At 50.7% G+C, this 17,490-nt stretch overlaps 1 protein-coding gene across 5 annotated transcripts in view; it reads left to right on the forward strand.

The window, feature by feature from the left end:
* The window catches only part of GATAD2A (GATA zinc finger domain containing 2A), a 104,604-nt gene extending 88,844 nt beyond the window's left edge, over window positions 1-15,760 (forward strand). For 4 of the 5 annotated variants that reach the window (XM_019416474.2, XM_019416475.2, XM_019416473.2 and 1 more), the window contains exons 4-13: window positions 346-478; window positions 605-736; window positions 2,246-2,335; window positions 2,950-3,081; window positions 3,249-3,416; window positions 5,020-5,299; window positions 8,266-8,564; window positions 9,240-9,314; window positions 9,604-9,799; window positions 12,191-15,760. In XM_019416474.2, coding sequence (XP_019272019.1) covers window positions 346-478; window positions 605-736; window positions 2,246-2,335; window positions 2,950-3,081; window positions 3,249-3,416; window positions 5,020-5,299; window positions 8,266-8,564; window positions 9,240-9,314; window positions 9,604-9,799; window positions 12,191-12,321 — 1,636 coding nt within the window. In that variant the 3' untranslated portion in view covers window positions 12,322-15,760. The remainder of the gene's footprint in view (window positions 1-345; window positions 479-604; window positions 737-2,245; window positions 2,336-2,949; window positions 3,082-3,248; window positions 3,417-5,019; window positions 5,300-8,265; window positions 8,565-9,239; window positions 9,315-9,603; window positions 9,800-12,190) is intronic. The other variant, XM_053898336.1, reaches the window with a different exon arrangement.
* The last annotated feature ends 1,730 nt before the right edge of the window (window positions 15,761-17,490 follow it).

Consider the following 17,490-nt stretch of genomic DNA (forward strand, 5'->3'; position numbering starts at 1 on the left):
GAAGCTTTGATGTTTTCCAAAATGGCCGTATCACCCTTGAACACACCAGCTTGTCCTTGGCTCTGGGTACACAGAGGTGGGCAACCAAGAATGGTCCTAGCTAGAGGCCTAGCTGTGGGCTTGGGTGCCTTATGGTGAGTTCAGTGAGAGAAGTCAATTTGGGTGTACGGTAGGGAGGACACCCAAGGAGAAGAGACTGGGGAAGGTGAGCAGGACAGCCATGCTCTCCACCTCTGTGCTGTGACTAAATTTGTGCATCTGTGGTGTGTAGGTTCTGGGCTCTGGGGAACGGCGTCTGGCAGTGTCCAGGCAATCTGGTAACAACCTGCTATCCCTGCTTCACAGTGACATGAAGTCTGAGAGGAGAGCCCCCTCTCCTGATGTGATCGTGCTCTCCGACAATGAGCAGCCCGCAAGCCCAAGGGTGAACGGGCTGACGAAGGAGGCCTTGAAGGAGACCAGTACTGAGGCCCTCATGGTGAGCTTGTCCCTGTATTGGGGGATGACCCTGCCTGACAACACCCTGAAATGGACCTGGTGACATGGGGCTTGTGCTCCCTGGCTGTGGCCCTCCCCCTCAACCCTTGTTCTCTTGCCCTTACAGAAAAGCAGTCCTGAAGAACGAGAAAGGATGATTAAGCAACTGAAAGAAGAGTTAAGATTAGAAGAAGCAAAACTTGTTTTATTAAAAAAGTTGCGGCAGAGTCAAATACAAAAGGAAACCACCACCCAGAAGGTGTGTGTGCATCTGTTCTCTCCTCAAGGCCAACAAGAGCCATTTAGAACAGGGGACAGAAGTTCACAATCATTACCTTGGCCCACCTCAGTACCAGGAGCTGGAGTGGCTGGTCATGGGTGAACAGGTTTCCTCAGGGGTGTGAGGGTCAAGATCTGAAGTGGAAATTTGCAGTCTCAAGTTTGAATTTTGGATTTAGCGAAAACGATGTCAGAGTAAAAGGATATTACAGTGCATTTTGGTCTAGAATATTCTCAATCTGAGTATATAAAACTTACTCCTTACAGATTATAAGCCTTAAGAAAACAGATGTCTTTGAAGCTGTTAGAAGAACATTTCTGGATTGAGAACTGTCACAAGCCCATTTACAGAGAGGCCTTCTGCCCTGTGGATGGCCATGCTGGGCATCAGTGGCTACCATGGTTTTGTGGACAGATTCCCTAATGCTACAGGGGCATGCCAAGTGCTGCCCAGGCCCCAGAGTTTCGGTCCTAGGGCTTCTGCTCTTGCTATCTCCCCTGGGGTCTGAGGCTCCTTATGCTGCCTCTTAAAAAAAATTTTTTTAATGTTTATTAATTTTTGAAGCAGAGAGAGATACAGCGTGAGTCGGGGAGGGGCAGAGAGAGACGGAGACACAGAATTGGAAGCAGGCTCCAGTTTCTGAGCTGTCAGCACAGAGCCCGACATGGGGCTTGAACTCACAAACTTGGGAGATCATGACCCGAGCTGAAGTTGGACGCTTAACTGACTGAGCCACCCAGGTTCCCCATCCTTATGCTGCTTCTTAATGCAGCTTACTGTGTAGGCCAAGGTCAAGTTTGTATTCTTGGGTTTTTATAAGCTACCCTTCTATTTACTTCAACCACTTTATCAGTAAGCTAGAAAGTAAATGTGTCTTGGGCAGTATGAGCTGACAGTATGTGGAACACATGTCTTCTTAAGGGAACAGGACAGGAGGATACTCATTGGTCTGACTTAAGGCTTTGCTTGAGCTCCCACTTGCACATAGTCAATTAGTGGACATGGCCTGACATCTGTTAATCTCCCAGTGGACAGAGCCCTGCTTATTACTTGTTTTCTTGTCAGCTGTTTAAGACTCGATGAAGTGAACCAAGTCTGTCACTGTCCCTTCTCTAGTGGAATATGTTACTTTAAGAAGTTCCTGGACTCAGTATTTTCTCACCAAGGTTGGGATTAGTCTACCCAGGCCTGGGGTCCTTTGGCTCAGTCACCACTGCCAGCCCTCATATTCCCAGGAAGGCAGAACCTGCTTTTGAACCACAAAAGATGCCAAGCGTCCCCAGGGGTGAGGGGTGCTGGAACATCTCTCCCCTGCCCATTTCAGACATGTCAGTTCCTGCTACAGACGTAAACAGACTGGAAGCAGAACCTTTGAGAGACTGATGCTTTTGGAAGAGGAAGAAAACCAATTTTCCTCTGTCTGGATTATGTGTGAGGGGAGCAGGACTGACGGCCCCCTCATCTCTCACATGTCCTGCTCTCTTGCAGCCCACAGGCTCTGCTGGGAGTGCCGTGACCACCCCTCCCCCGCTTGTGCGGGGCACCCAGAACATTCCTTCTGGCAAGCCATCCCTTCAGGTCAGTGTTCCCTCTGTGATCCTGGGCAGTCCTGATCCAGTTCCTGTGAAAGGCTGCCCATTCCTTCTGATTAGATTTGAGTGAGGCCCAAACTTAGGCCACTGTTGACATCATGAATAAATAGTCACTGCTAGGAGGAGTCCTAGCAAAACTGGAGAAGAACCAAGATTTAGGCAGACCAGGCTCCTTTCATTTTGACACTCCCAAGGGTGGTTGTGGGATGCAGCAGGACCTCCTCTGTCCATAGGATGAGATGGGTAGAGCTCCTACTCTCAGACATGAGATCAAGGTCTAGACAGGGGCCCACCTTCCCTCAAACAGGCCTGAGCCCCCAGCTCAGACCAGCAGGCAAGTGACACCCAGCCTCGGTTGTCTGGACACCTGCTGTGTGTGAAAATATGCTACCTTGTTGGTGCAATTCACTTTTGAGTGAGCCCAGTCTGCACAGCTCTTGTCAGAGTCCATGTTCCTTGTTTTCTTGTGCCTAGAATAGACATTTTAGTGCTCCCCCCCTGCCTTTTAAAACAAGTGTGTACTTTTACAAAACAGCAAACCTGTTTGTTTAAAAAAAAAAAAAAAGCCATGTAAAACCTGGGGTTCGGTGCCGTTGACAGACCTCTTCGACAAGAATGCCTGGCAGTGTCATCCCACCACCCCTGGTCCGCGGCGGACAGCAGGTGTCCTCCAAGCTGGGGCCACAGGCGAGCTCACAGGTCGTCATGCCCCCACTCGTCAGGGGGGCTCAGGTGAGCAGGGCGTGCTTTTAGGATGCAAGAGTGTCCAAGCAGCTCCAAACAACCAACCACCTCACAAGAACAACCCTTCCCAGTCATCAGGTTGGGGGCTCTGGGGCCCAAATCTTCCCTCCCTCCATCATCCCTCTTACCATCTTATCCCCTATCCCACCCCACAGCAAATCCACAACATCAGACAACATTCCAGCACGGGGCCGCCACCGCTCCTCCTGGCCCCTCGGGCCTCTGTGCCCAGTGTGCAAATTCAGGGACAGAGGATCATCCAGCAGGGCCTCATCCGTGTCGCCAATGTCCCCAACACCAGTCTGCTCGTCAACATCCCACAGGTGAGGGCTGTGCTGAGTCAGGGTGGGGCACATGCCCTACAGACACAACACATCAAGGGCCCACACTCCTGGGGCATAGTCTTGTCACTGGAGTGGTATGTTGTGGCCTGCCCACTCAGAGCCAGGCAAGGCCTTGTATACCCCATGGAGGTTTAGACTAGAGCTCCTTGGGACCTGTCACAGTATGAAAGTCACGAGCAGGAGTCCTGTGTTCAGAACTGTGGTCTAGCAGAGGTGGGTAGCTATTGAGAGGGGGAGAGGTGCAGAGCTGAGTGGTGGGGGGAAGATTCAGGTTGCGTATGGGACTCAGCATGTTTTGGAGGATGGATGAGTCCAGGTGAAGAATCTGATAGGCCTGGAGATGGATGCGGGGCACCATAGCCTTCCCCACCCTCCTCCCTGTCAGCATGAGCACACGAGGGGAGCATGTCTACGAATGTCCTCACAGCACCGGCACATCTATTCTTAGCCGTGAGTCCCTTCACCTCTTGTACAGAGCCTCTGAGATGGGGTGGGTCTGTTTCCACCCAGCAGAGCCCAGAAGATGGGATCAGGGTGGGTGGGCAGGCTGGAAGCAAGAGCTTTATTGACAGATAAATTACTGGGTCTACAGCGGCTTTTGCTGATGGGTGTGTTAGCTTCTCTTCCTCCTATGGTGTGGTGCATCTTTGTCTGCCTCCCTCAAATAAGACCCCGGCCAACAGAACTCTGGGCAGCATCCCTGCCTTCTCTGAAGTCAGGCCAGGCCAGTGTGCTATGATGGCTGGCTTCCTCTCTGTTGGGAGGCTTGCTCAACTCTGAGAGTGGTCCTGGGATAGCATCGTAGGCTCCCTGGGTCCTGTGATGTGTTGTGTGCAAGTTGTTGGGTATGTCTATTTTCCTGGGGGTGGTGTATGCTGCTTTCCTTAGATTTCCAGAAGGGCACTGATGAGGTCAACTCAGAGTTTTGAGGAAAGCGCTCAACAAGGTTGGGGGCTGGGTGAACTAGAGCAAGGAGAAAATGGAGCATTGGCCACTGGGATCCAGATGAAGGCAAGAAAAGTAGTGCAGGAGCACCAAAGATCAAGAGGGGGAAGGGGCAAGGATTGGTCCAGAAGCCGGTCTTCCCTGAAACCCCAATGAGGATACATGAGCTGAGTAAAACATTAGTCGCCAGATAAGCACACACAAAGATGCTTATGAAGGAAATGCCACCAGTGTTCTAGTGATCCACTGCCATACTGCTGTAATGAAGGAGGTCACCTAGCCCTGTGCTGGGAGGAGGGCTGCTAGGCCATAGTGACAGGACAGTGGCTGTGTTGCCTGAGTGGGGGTGCCCACTGCCCTAGTCGTGGTTTTGGTTTCATGGGTGTCCTCATGGCAAAACACAGCAAGTTACAGACTTTAAATGCATGTAGTTTATTGGATATCAGCTAAACCTCAAGTATGTTTACAGGATTGGTCAATCTCATAGAGTGATGAGTTTAACGCTGCTTTGCCTGTTGCTTGCTGATGTCAGGAAGCTCAGAGTTATTGTCTTAAAGACAGTGCAGCTAATGATGCCATCCTGGGCTGTGGGGTCAGGCACCCCCAGCACACTGACCAGGTTGTTATCTCCCAAAAGCCTTCCCCAGCATCGCTGAAAGGGACAACAGTCACCTCTGCTCAGGCGAACTCCACCCCCACCAGCGTGGCCTCTGTGGTCACCTCTGCGGATTCTCCAGCCAGTCGTCAGGCAGCTGCCAAGCTTGCGCTGCGCAAACAGCTAGAGAAGACGCTGCTTGAAATCCCCCCTCCCAAGCCCCCTGCCCCAGAGATGAACTTCCTGCCCAGCGCTGCCAATAACGAATTCATCTACTTGGTCGGCCTGGAGGAAGTGGTGCAGAACCTGCTGGAGACGCAAGGTGAGTGGGCTTTGGGGCCATTTTCATCTCTTGCTACTGAAGTTTCTCTTACGTAGGTTGTTTTGAATGCACAGCACGTGTTAGAATATCAGTTCTGCTTGCTGCGAGGCTTAGATTACTTTTTTGCTTGTTTGTTTTAGTTCTTGCATTTTTAAAAATACTTATTTTTGAAGTATACTTGACATACAATGTTACATTAGTTTCAGGTATACATTATAGTGATTTAATAGTTCTATGCATTAATCAGTGTTCACCACAATAAATGAAGCCACTATTTGTCACCTTAGATAACTTCTTAAACACATTACAGTCACCTTTCTTCTCTTGTTGAGGCTGCCTCTGAGAGCTGGGCCCTGAGGAAGCCTGAGGCCCTGCACACATGGTCTGAGGGGGGTGAGAATCATTCCCCAACAGCTTTGTGACGTTGGGGCAGGCAGAAGAGGGTGAGGAGAAACGTCTGCAGGAAGTTGACAGGCTTTGCTTCCAGACGGGGCTCTCAGGCTAGAACTTTCCAGAGCCTTGAGTGCTCTGAGCCCCCAAGGTGGGAGAGGGACACCTATGTCTGGGCCAGATTCCCTTGAACATCCTCCTTGGAAACTGTTTGGAAAGCACCACTTGCATGTTAGGTTTTAGGGATAAAAGGGCATATATCAGTTAGTGATCAAAAGTAACACTGGAAATGGAGGTGGGAAACCAGATATTGGCCCTTGGGAGGCCTCTACCAGATGCTGATGTGAAGATGTTCTTGCTCTGAGATTGATTTGTGGTGACTTTATTTGGGCAGCCAGCCTGAATCCTCTCCCTATGTGATCTCAGCAAATGCTCAGAGCTGAGGAGGAGGTGGAGCCATAACCAGTCCAGGGCAAGGGAGGGCTCAGTAGGCTTTAGACCACATACCTTGAATTGTCCCTTAGTACATGCCGACTGCTCCCAGGGTACAGACTCTGGGGCGAGCGTAATTGGGGCCCGTACAGAGAAAAAGCACCTTCTGCCTGCTTGCTTCTGCAGAGAGGGAGGGAGGCAGGTGTGTATAACAGGGAGCTGTGACCCCCGTAGTGCCTGCTTGCTGTCAGGGTGTTGGTGGGAGTGCTTTCTTCTCCCTCATTAGTCAGCATATCACTGAATTTCCTCCTCAGGTGTTGTATTCAGTGCCTTTGAGAGGCAGAGCCCTCCATATGTAGGCAGGACCAGACCCAGGGCAGAGAACACCCAGCCGGCCACCTCAGATTTACTTGTAGCCTCCTTACTACACCCCACCCACCTACCCAACCCCATTGCTCTTAAAACAGTCCCCAACCACAGGGCCATATCAAGGATTGACCATGAGTCAGGTTGAGAGTAGGAGACCACAAAGGCCCAACCAACATTGGCTTCTGTAAAATGGGGGTGGTAGATAGACTCTACTTGTCAGAGGGCCCCAGAGCCAGGCTCAGCAGGGAAAGGTATGAGCTGTCACATGGCTTGGATGTGTTTGGATCCCTTTGATGTCTTTATGATGGAGTGTTATTGGCAAAAGAGCTGCTGCGAGCCCAGTGCAGGATGGGTGGGTGGGAGACCCAAGTCAGGACACAATGCCCGTCCATCTGCAGCCATCTGCCCTGGGGACCTCCTCTCCCAGATCAGCCTTTTCTCTACCTGTTCTCTCATCAGGAGTCAGTATCCCTCTCGTATTGCCCAAAACTGGTCCTAAGTGTGGGAGGAAGCTCTGAGCCCTATTTGAGGTGTCTCCTGATACCTCAGAGAGCCTCAGTCTGGTTGGCTGTGTGCAGCCTCATACCAGCGTCTCCACTCTGGTGCCATTCATGCCTACCACAGCTGCCTAGGAGAAGGTACCTTGTCCTCCAGGCTTGGATGTTTGGAAGGGGATGTGCTCTTTTCACCAGAGCATGTTAGCTGCAGGTGAGGGCCTGGGGCTGGGGGCCTGAAGTAGACCCTGGGTGGCTGGATCTGGTGACATCTCATCTGCTCTGTGGGGTGAGGGGCTTCCCCAGTCTGATCCTGCACAGGCTCTCAGCATCTGGGGCAGTTTGGGCAGGCCAAGGGTCTCTCAGCAGCATGGTCTCTGATGTTAAAAGGAAGTTAAGCCCTTGAGTACTAGACACAAAAAGATAGTTGTAAAATGCCAAAAGTACCCCTTCACTTTGGATGGCAGAAATAATTTTGATCCCATGCCTGAGCATGCACTTTACCTGGCTTTCCCCAGTCACCCTTCCTATGGCCAACCGAGGTGATGCCACATTCCCATCTCAGAAAAGGGGGCCAAGGACCCAGAGCAGTTGTGTGCTCTCAGCTGGGCAGCAGGTATGAGTCCTGGCCCTGCTGCTGACTGGTGTGTGACTCTGCAAGTCACTTCATCTCCTCAGCCTCGGTTTTCTCCTCAGAAAAACTTTTAGTGGACTAGGGTGCCCTGTTAGGAGGTTATTGTGAGAATTGACCACCTTTGTATATGCACAAGACACTGGGTAGGATACTTGTCAGCATGAGTACTTGCTGGATGATTGGTCCTTATTTGACTTGCCCATCACAGCGAGGTGGGACCTGGAGGGGGTTACCATTTCCTTTTCACTGATGAGGTGTGGGAGGGTTGGAAAAACCTCCATCCCTGAAATTTAATGTTGCACTGAGGGTGGGAAAGGCAACTGGGAGGAGCCAATCTGAGAGCATTGATGTTCTTGAGAATTGGTACCCAGTGTACCTGATCCATGGCATTTTCCAAAGCTTCTCAAATTCCCTTCTATTGGCAAACCTTCCCCAGGGCCGGCCTAGTGTCCACACACAGCATCCAGTATGTGTGTGCCAAACAGACATTGTCGACTTGGGATTTTGGTTCCTGATGCCAGCTGGGCCATGCAGCCCAGGGCACTGCTCTAGATCTGTCATGTGTCCTCATTCTGCCCTGGGATGGTAGGGGCTCTGACTCTGGCATCCTGTTCCTCTGACGTGAGCCCACCTGTCTCTCCCTGCAGCAGGCAGGATGTCAGCCGCTGTTGTTCTGTCCCGGGAGCCCTACATGTGTGCGCAGTGCAAGACGGACTTCACGTGCCGCTGGCGGGAGGAGAAGGGTGGTGCCATTATGTGTGAGAACTGCATGGCATCCAACCAGAAGAAGGCACTCAAGGTAGAGCACACGAGCCGGCTGAAGGCTGCCTTTGTGAAGGCGCTGCAGCAGGAGCAGGAGATCGAGCAGCGCCTCCTACAGCAGGGTGCCGCCCCCGCACAGGCCAAGGCTGAGCCTGCCACCGCCCCACACCCCGCACTAAAGCAGGTGAGAGTCCTTAGGGAGCCAGAGCTGCGGCCCTGAGGCCTGGGATCATGGGCTGGGCGGCCTTGCCTCTAGGAGAGGGGCCTTGTTCCCTTGGCTGGGAGTTGTTGCTAGCAAGCAAGATGTTCCGACGTTCTGTCTCACACTGGGCAGTCATCTGCCTGGTTGTTAACTGTGTGTCTAAATTGCATTTAATGGTGGCCTTTGGTGGTGAAAATACTAATTTGCAGTTTCTTTAGATTTTGTAGCTTTCACTTGCAGTGTTCCAGCTGACAAGTACTTCTTGTCTAAAACGACTTTTCTGAAAGCCACATTGAGATGCAAAAGGGGCATTTGGAAGAAATGTTCTAGCTAAATTAAGGAGAGAAGCAAGTTTGAAATCAAGTTTTTTGGCTGCTTTTTTTTAATGCTTTGCTTTCCCAGCCCTTATAGACCCAAAGCACCCCGTTGGCAACTTTTTGTGTCCTTGGAAGTCATTTGTAATTCACTAATAAATACATCTTCTCAAGATCCCTATGTAGTGGGTGGCTGTGCTGCCCTCGGGAAACAGCCTGTCCCATGGGGACTGGGCCTCATGCGGCCACAGCTGCTGCCCTTTGGTCACTCTAGGTCACCCTAGGCCGGCCTGTGGATGGTGCTGACCTCGGTTTCAACCCCCTCCCCCCCCCGTTTGTGTAGGTCATAAAACCCCGGCGTAAGTTGGCGTTCCGCTCAGGAGAGGCCCGCGACTGGAGTAACGGGGCTGTGCTACAGGTCAGAACTGCGGTGCCGGGAGCCCCTGCACCGCGCCACCAACCAGCCCTCACGCCCCAGACCGTGACCACGTCAGTCGCCGACTGTCACGCTGCCTGCGTCTGTCTGTCTCTCCCTGCCTCCTTCCCCTCTCCCCCCGGTGTAACTTACCTGGTCTCCTGATTTTGGACTTTAGGGACCCTGTGTGGGTGGGAAGAGGTCGGCCAGAGCACGGAGAGGCTGCGCTGAGCGTCTTGCCCTCTGTCTTCCCCTTCCCCACATGAGCCATCATACCTTCTCTCCGCTATAGGCCTCCAGCCAGCTGTCCCGGGGCTCGGCCACAACGCCTCGAGGTGTCCTGCACACATTCAGCCAGTCACCCAAACTGCAGAATGCAGCCTCGGCCACAGCCCTTGTCAGCAGGACCGGCAGACATTCCGAGAGAGCTGTGAGCACCGGCAAGGGCAATGCCACCACCAACTGGAAGAAGGCACCCCTGAGTACAGGTGGGTGGCCCCCACAGGGCTTAGAGTGGGGACCTTGTCATGATGAGGTCCACAGGGGCACCTGGGTGGCTCAGTTGGTTAAGCATCCAATTCTTGATCTTGACTCAAGTCATGATCTCACAGTTCATGCATTCAAGCCCTGCTTTAGGCTCCATGCTGGCAGTTCCGAGACTGCTCGGGATCCTCTCTCTCCCTCTGTCTCTACCCTTCCCCAGCTTGTGCTCTCCTCTCTCAAAAGAAATAAACCTCAAAAAGAAAAGAAAAACATGCACACATACAGGTGAACAGAAATGATAGAAAGAGCCCTGAGACCCGAGACCTGTTCCCTGAGAACACCTGCTTCTGACTCTTCAGCTTAATCTCTGTTCACTAAATGAACACTCTGAACAGCTGGTAGCCCTGGGTAGATAACTAATTGCCCTTGTTTGCTCGCTCTATACCCAGACTCTAGCTCTTGACCCAAAACGTGGAGCAGACCCAGTTTAGGTAGTGTGTGTCTCACACACACACACACACACACACACACATATCATCCAGCCAGTGGGCATCTGTCAGCACAAACACTCAATCTTGCCAACTCGGTGCCGTGCCTCCTCCCCACTCCCCCACCTTCCTGCCATAGGGAATGCCTGCTTTTGCTGTTATGTTTTACCTTCTCTGGTGCAGTAATTAATTTATTGTTGAGCCAGGCAGCATTCTTCATTCCCTGCTCTGTGGTTCACTCTTCCCACCCTCTGGCTTGGACAGGTCAGGTGGTGCAAAGTTGCAAGCTAGAATGAGAATGTGGTAGGGCGCCTTGGTGAGCTCAGTCAGTTAAGTGTTGACTTCGGCATAGGTCGTGATCTCATGGTTCATGGGTTCGAAGCCTGCACCAGGTTCTGTGCTGACAGCTCGGAGCCTGGAGGCCTGCTTCGGATTCTGTGCCTCCCCCTCTCTCTGCCCCTCCCCTGCTCATGTTCTGTCTGTCTGTCGCTCTCTAAAATAAATTAAAAACTCCAAAAAAAAAAAAAAAGAATAAAAAACTCAAAAAAAAACCCCAAAAACATTGAGGGAGGAAGAGGGAAATCCCTGGAGCAGGGGCAAGACCACGGTGGGCATCAGAGGACTCTGAGGAGACCACATTTGAGAAACAACTCAAGGGAGGAGGGATACACTTAGGTGAGCATTCCCTAGTCTGCCACAGCCCCCATCATCCTTGGGTCATCCCCTACACCACTTGCCCCATTTTTTATTATTTATGTGCTGTCATTAAGGTGACAGTTAAATATTTCCACTAAAAACAGGAAAGTGAAAAAGACACAGAGGGCTGAGAGAGACAGGTGAGTGCTTTCACTGTGGGAGTGAGTGTCCTGCCCCCCACCTGAGCTCGCTGCGTCCCTATCAAAAGAGGAGGCACCATCATGAGATCTGTCTCCCTAGGCAGAACTGGGAAAGCCAGGCTGTCTGCAAACAAAACACAGGAGTCTGCTGTGCATGCAGCTGACCGTAGAGTTAGAAATATGGCCAAATATCAGACTTCCACAGGATGTAGCTCAGGAAAGGGAGGACATTGGTCTGATTGCCGAAGAACCTATTCTGTAGAGCAGAGAGAGAGCATTTGTAAACATAAAGCGGGCAGAGATACTTTTGTGTGTCATGTTTAAGATGCAGCTAAGAACTCATAGCAGTTTGGAAATTCCTTTTGTGGAAAATTTTGAAAGTATATGAAATCAGTGGGAAAAGTCCAATGCAGGTGTGTGCATGTGTACACAGTGAGTGGTAGGAGCCACATAAAACTGCATATTTAAGGTAATATTTGAAAGGGAATATGAAGGAATAAATAGTTGCTGTGTTCAGCAGTAAGACTAGAGGTAAGTGTGTAATAGTTTTAAAAACAGCATTTCCCAAAAGAGTTCTCCCAGCATTCCTAGTTAACCCTTGGTTTCTTGGCAGGACTCAGTCAGGTTTCTCTTTAGAATGTATAGAGGTTTCCCAATTGCATTTGACCTCAAAACACTTGTTCCACAAAGTACATTAACCTCCACCAAAAGCACTCTTGGGGTAACACAGTGATAGGGGGGATGGAATGGGGCAGTCTTTACCCCAGGCCAGCCAAAAACCTATTTGTGTTGGGAGATTGGGGGTCATTTCTTCATTTTTCAGTTGTAAAAGAGATGCTTGTTCATTGTTGAAATTTCGAGAGTACGAAACAAATACAACGGTGTTTCTACCCCAGGAGAACAAATGCTGTATTTCGGGGCTTTCCCCCTATTCTGCGTCTCCACTGGTGTGTCACTTGTGTGTAACTGAGTGCCCGACAGAGGTATCCTGCTCTTTTCACCATTCCGTGTTCCCTTTAATGTCATGAGATTATTACCATACCATTAAAACTGTCACTCTGTTCTTTTGCAGGTGGGGCCCTTGCGTTTGTCAGCCCGAGCTTGGCAGTGCACAAGACCTCCTCAGCTGTGGACCGCCAGCGAGAGTACCTCCTGGACATGATCCCGCCACGCTCCATCCCCCAGTCAGCCACGTGGAAATAGTGCGAGCCGGGCCCGGTGGAGAACAGGCTCCCTCCTCCCTCCCACCTGGCCCTGCCACCCTCCACTCGGGAAGACATCATGCTCCCCGAGAGAATGAGTGAGCGAGCGCCGGCCATGCTGCAGAAGCAAGGGCTCCATTCTTGGCTGCAAAGTCTCGTCGCAGCTGAGGGGCTGCTTCACAGGTGGACGAGGAATATCACTGGGGGACCTTTCCCTTGGGCTTTTTTCCTTTCTTTGCCTTTAGTTTGCCCAACACCAGCAGAAAAGTGGACCTCGGGGGCTGGTTCTGCTTCCGGCCCTTCCTTTCAGCCCCCCCTCTCCCCCCAATCCCCCCAAGCCCGGCAGGGTGCATGGACGGCTCACCCTGGACACTGTGACACGCTCGGCGAGACCGGCGCCCGGGGCTTCTGAAGTCGAGCGGAGCGTTCTGTTTTGTTTTTGCTTCTCCCCATCTTAGCCCTCCAAGTCTTTGACTGCCTTCCTTCATGGCAATCTCTAGGTTGACAGATTTTTTTTTTTTAATCACCTCATGATGATGGAGTTTAAAGTAAACCGTGCAGACCCAGGGGTCCCTGCCGAGCACGGCCCCCACACCCCAGAGGGTGGGCCACTGACTGCCCAGCTCTCAGTCTAGCAGAAGGCCTCTGCTGCTGCTCATCCCGGAGACCCCGGACCTCCCACACTTAGCAGAAGAACAAACTGCAACCCTGACCCAGACAGAGAGCCTGGAATCCCGGAAGCCGCGTACCACCAGTGGAGGGAGGAGAGAATTGGCAGCAACATCTGGAGCCTGAGTGGGAAATTAGAGGGGCAGGCTATTGTGTTTTTTGTTGTTGTTGTTGTGGTTTTATTTTATTAAATTTTTCTTTTCCTACTTATTTTGATGGACAACATCCTAAGGTACCCTGGCCTATGCTCCTGTCAGGTGTGTCTGGTGGGGAGGTGCCCCTGCCCCTCCAAGACGTCAGGGTTTCTGTTTGGGTCTAGTTTAGAACCTTTCCTTAAAGCGGGGCCATGCTGCCAGGGTTCGCCTTCAGACTTTTTTTTTTTTTTTTTTTTTTTTAAACCCTCTTTCGAGTCTACAGAAATGTCTTTCAAAGGATCAGGTCTGCTCTTAGTTTCATTTTGGTTTCTCCCACTCTTTAAAAATCAGTTCCATGAGGATAGACAGAAGCCGTCGTGAGTGTGCTGTGCACGGGGCTGTCTCTGTGCAGGTGCAAGGGTGTCCTGTGTGCATGCACACACGTGTGTCGATGTGGAGATGGGGTACACTGCTCCCCACTTCAGCCCCAGCCCTAGTTTTCCTATCCATGCAGTTAGGGACTTAATTTAAAATCCTTATTTTGTAGGGCCGCCGCCTTCAAAACACACTGCTACAACATTCTAATAAAGGCTCATTTAACCCCCTCTCTCATGTTGTGTGAATATCCATGTTTAGCAACATTTTGACCTGCGGTAGAAGACTTAGTTTTGCAACATTCTAATTTTTTGTTGTGTAAAACCCTATATTGCTCATTGATTTTTGTTTTGAGTGCATAACTTACATGGGCTGAAGGAGGGGAGGGTGGGGAAGAGTGGCTTTCATTCCAAGATCCAGGGATTTGGGGGATAGGAGGGATATTGACATTAGGGGGGGAGGTGTTTTTACACCAAAAAATTAAGAGTATGCAAGCATTTCTATTCCTCACATTTTTCTGTGTGCCTGGCAAATAAATACTTGTCTTATACTACCCTGAGCTGTTAGCCCTCTCTGTTCAATGACATGGGCCAGGTTTTCCAAATCCTTCAAGAAGGAGCACCTGGTCTGGCCTCTTTCATGGGCAAACAGACCTCAGTTCTATGCAGTAACTTGGGATCAGGCATCCAGGCGAGAGTCACCTCTGCACTGGAGGGGTGTGCCAGGATTGTCACACCCTAGCTGGAGTTGAATGGGTCTGTGACTCAAGGGCCTGAGTTGAGCTGTGCTGCACAGGTTGGGCCTCAACCCCAGCCCATTAGAACCTCGCTCATCACTGTGCTCAGGAACCACCTCTGCTCACCTTGCCTGGCTGGACTTCTACCAGCCTCTGAGCTATTAAGGGAGCCTCATGAATTCAGTACAAATCCGACCACCACTGGTGGAGGATAGGGCTACAAGCCCTGGCTCTGCCTCCTCCAGCCCAGGGTCCCTGGGAATAATCCCATCAGGGGCCACTTACTGTGACATGTAACTTTTTTTTAAAGGGGACAAGAACGTGAGATGCCTTAATCTTTTGTTCATTTCTACTGTATCAAAACTCCTACTCCCCCCCCCCCCGCCCCACTTTTTTTTTTTAGTTTCTCCCTTTGTGGTATAACTTCTCTGATAAGACCCAAATAAGTTCTTTGATGAGACTTACGATGTTACAGGAAAGGCATATTAAATCTCTCTGCATGTGGGGTTTGGACATACTCAGAAAGGATATTAATGTTAAGGGTGTTTTCCCAGCAGCAAAGCTCATCCCTCAAAATTGGCCACAGTGCTGGGGTTCTGGTCTCTCCCTGACCCCTGGGGCCTCAGACCAAGAGGACCTGGTTCCTAGGAGCAGTGAGAATTTGGGAGCCCTCAGTCCCAAACGATAAAGGTCCAGAGTTATCTGTGACATGAACTCCCAATGGCAACTGGGAAACTGTTCAAGATGCTGGGCACCTCTGGAAGGGTGAAGGTTTGCATATTTGAAATGGCCATATGTGTATACATGCATGTGCACATAGACACCTGTGTGTCCACTTGGAGCCACCCATTGCTCTGGCCATCCTGCCCATGTCGTGGGGCCCTGGTTCCCAGTATCCCAACCGTAATGTTGGGACCCACACCTTTGACAAGGCCGACAGTTGCCCTCCTTCCAGGGGTAGCCTCTGGTCCTGTCTGTACCCTGAGACCTTCATGAAGCAAGGCTTGGACCCAGCGCAGAGGGAATGAAAGGCAACTGAGTACAGCCCTGCTGTGTTGCGGCTCCTGTGTCCTACATGTCATTTTCCTGTGGACAGTCATGGGGAGGGATTTTCTATATAATTTAAACATTCTCGTCACAGGGGTGTAGATCATGAAAAAGACAGTTGTTGCTGCTCCACCATAGGGTTTTTATTTGATGCTGAGCTATGCTGCACATGATGGTTGCCTAAAAAATTCGGACTGAGCTTTTTTTTTAAAGGACAGCTGAAGTTTTATAATACTTAACAATGAAAGTGTAATAGACAGTTACACTAGTGCAGGGTATTTGGAAAGTGGGGTTTTGGGGGGTGGGTGGAGAGGTTGTCACTTGTATTTATTGTGACTCTAAATCTTTGATAATAAATGTAAAAAGTTGACCACCAAACCGGAATAGAAGTTCCAATGAACACAGGCTGGAATCAATGGCTATACATTGTGTCATGAGGAAGTCTTAGAATCTGAAGGAAAATAAAGAAATGGACAATGTGTTGGCTGTATTTTTCTTTTGTCCCCCCAGTCCTGGTTTCCCTGCATTATTTTTGTCCCAGCTTTGGGGCAGCTTGGAGACTGGGGAAGGTGTAGTAGGGTGATCCCTTGTTAAAGGGGAAACAATGAGACACCTGATTCTTGGGCTTCTTTCAGACTTCATTTCCAAAAGTGGGTGGAGTGTCTCCCCAAACTGGGCACTGTGGCTTTGCCTCTGGGCCTCCCATCTTCACCAGAACCTGTGGCTTTGTGGCCTACTTACCCACAGAGCTGAGGGAGCAGGGTGAGGGTCCAGTGAGTTTTGCCCATCCACTGGTTCTTAGCCCCTTCCAGCCTCCACCCTGGAGTGGTAGGTTTTTCTGGAATTTTCAAGCTTGGCATCTACATTGGGTGTCTTTGCTGCAGGACATTACTAAAGATGTGAGTTCTAGCACAGACAGAGCTGTCCTGTCAGCTCTGAAATGAACAATTTCAGGTGTTCATCAATATTTGTTATCAGATATTGACACAGTTTCAAAAGTTATGCATAAAGTGAGACTTGTGATCACTGGTAAATTCTAATGTACATAAAATATAAGCCTGTTTTCCTAGCTGCTTTTATTTTTTGCAGTTTGTTGTTGTTGTTGTTGTTGTTGTTGTTGTTGTTGTTGTTGTTGTTGTTAAGACCTTCCTGCCTCTGGCCTGGGGTGTTGATTGTCGTCTCCAACCACCACAACTGGCTAGACTTCACATGGGTAAGACACAGAACTGCTAACACTGACATTAGAGAAATTAGGCCCAAACCTGTCCCAGTCCACCTGTGACATCCTGACTGGTGCCCCATGCCCCAACACTGGCTGCAAGAAGCACATTTATGGGGCATTTTCTTGGGGGCTCAAAATTCAGCCCTCAAGTGAGTTTTCACTGAGGCAAGCACAGGCTCCTCAATTGCTCAGGGGTGAGTCTCAAGCAGCTTCTCCAGCCAACAAATGGGACAATTGCCCTGGTCCCTGAGGGCTTGTCCCCTCTGAACTGAGCCACACAGGTCTGTGGCCATGGGGTAGGAGGAGCCCCAGGCCCCATTGCTCACACAGATTAAGGCACATGCCATACCCCAGGCACTAGAACCCCACCTTGTGACAAGGGCAAGGAGGGAAAGAATGGGGTGTCAGGGAAGAAGTGACTTGTTAGGCCAAGTCTGGAATGAAGACAGAGGGAAAAGTGGTAGGGAATGGCAACAGCCAATGCAAAGGCTCAGAGGTGAGACCAAACCTGGAGAGTCAAGGACAAGGAAAGCAGTGTGGATGGACCACGGGGCAAAAGGATGAAGGAGTGGGTTTCATTCTGAGAGTGGTGGGACCCTTAAGAAGGCTCAGGATGCCATCCTTCAATAACCCACAGCCCTTCCCAACAACCTGGAGGTTGTTCCCACTTCCATTTTCCAAGGTATGGTCCAGACCAGAAGAGACGCTTTTCTAGTGCAAACCAGAGGGGGTGGGTTTTCTCTCAGCTCAGATGTGAACCAGCCAAGACTAGAGGCAAGGCACTTTCCCCTCTCTTAGCCTCAATTGCTTCAGCTGTCTCTTTAAGGGGGTTAGGGAAGAGCTGGTAGTTAACGCCCAGGGCACCTGAGAGCCACGAAGGGTGAGTGAGCAGGAGCAGGGCATGGGCAGACCCACAAGATGATCGGCCTCCTTGGGAAATGCGTGGAGCTCCGATGGAGGCGAGCAGGATTAGGGCTTAGGGGGACA

This window comes from Panthera pardus, unplaced genomic scaffold (assembly GCF_024362965.1).
Source record: "Panthera pardus isolate Hobbes unplaced genomic scaffold, ASM2436296v1 HiC_scaffold_8, whole genome shotgun sequence".
Taxonomy (NCBI): Eukaryota; Metazoa; Chordata; class Mammalia; order Carnivora; family Felidae; genus Panthera; species Panthera pardus.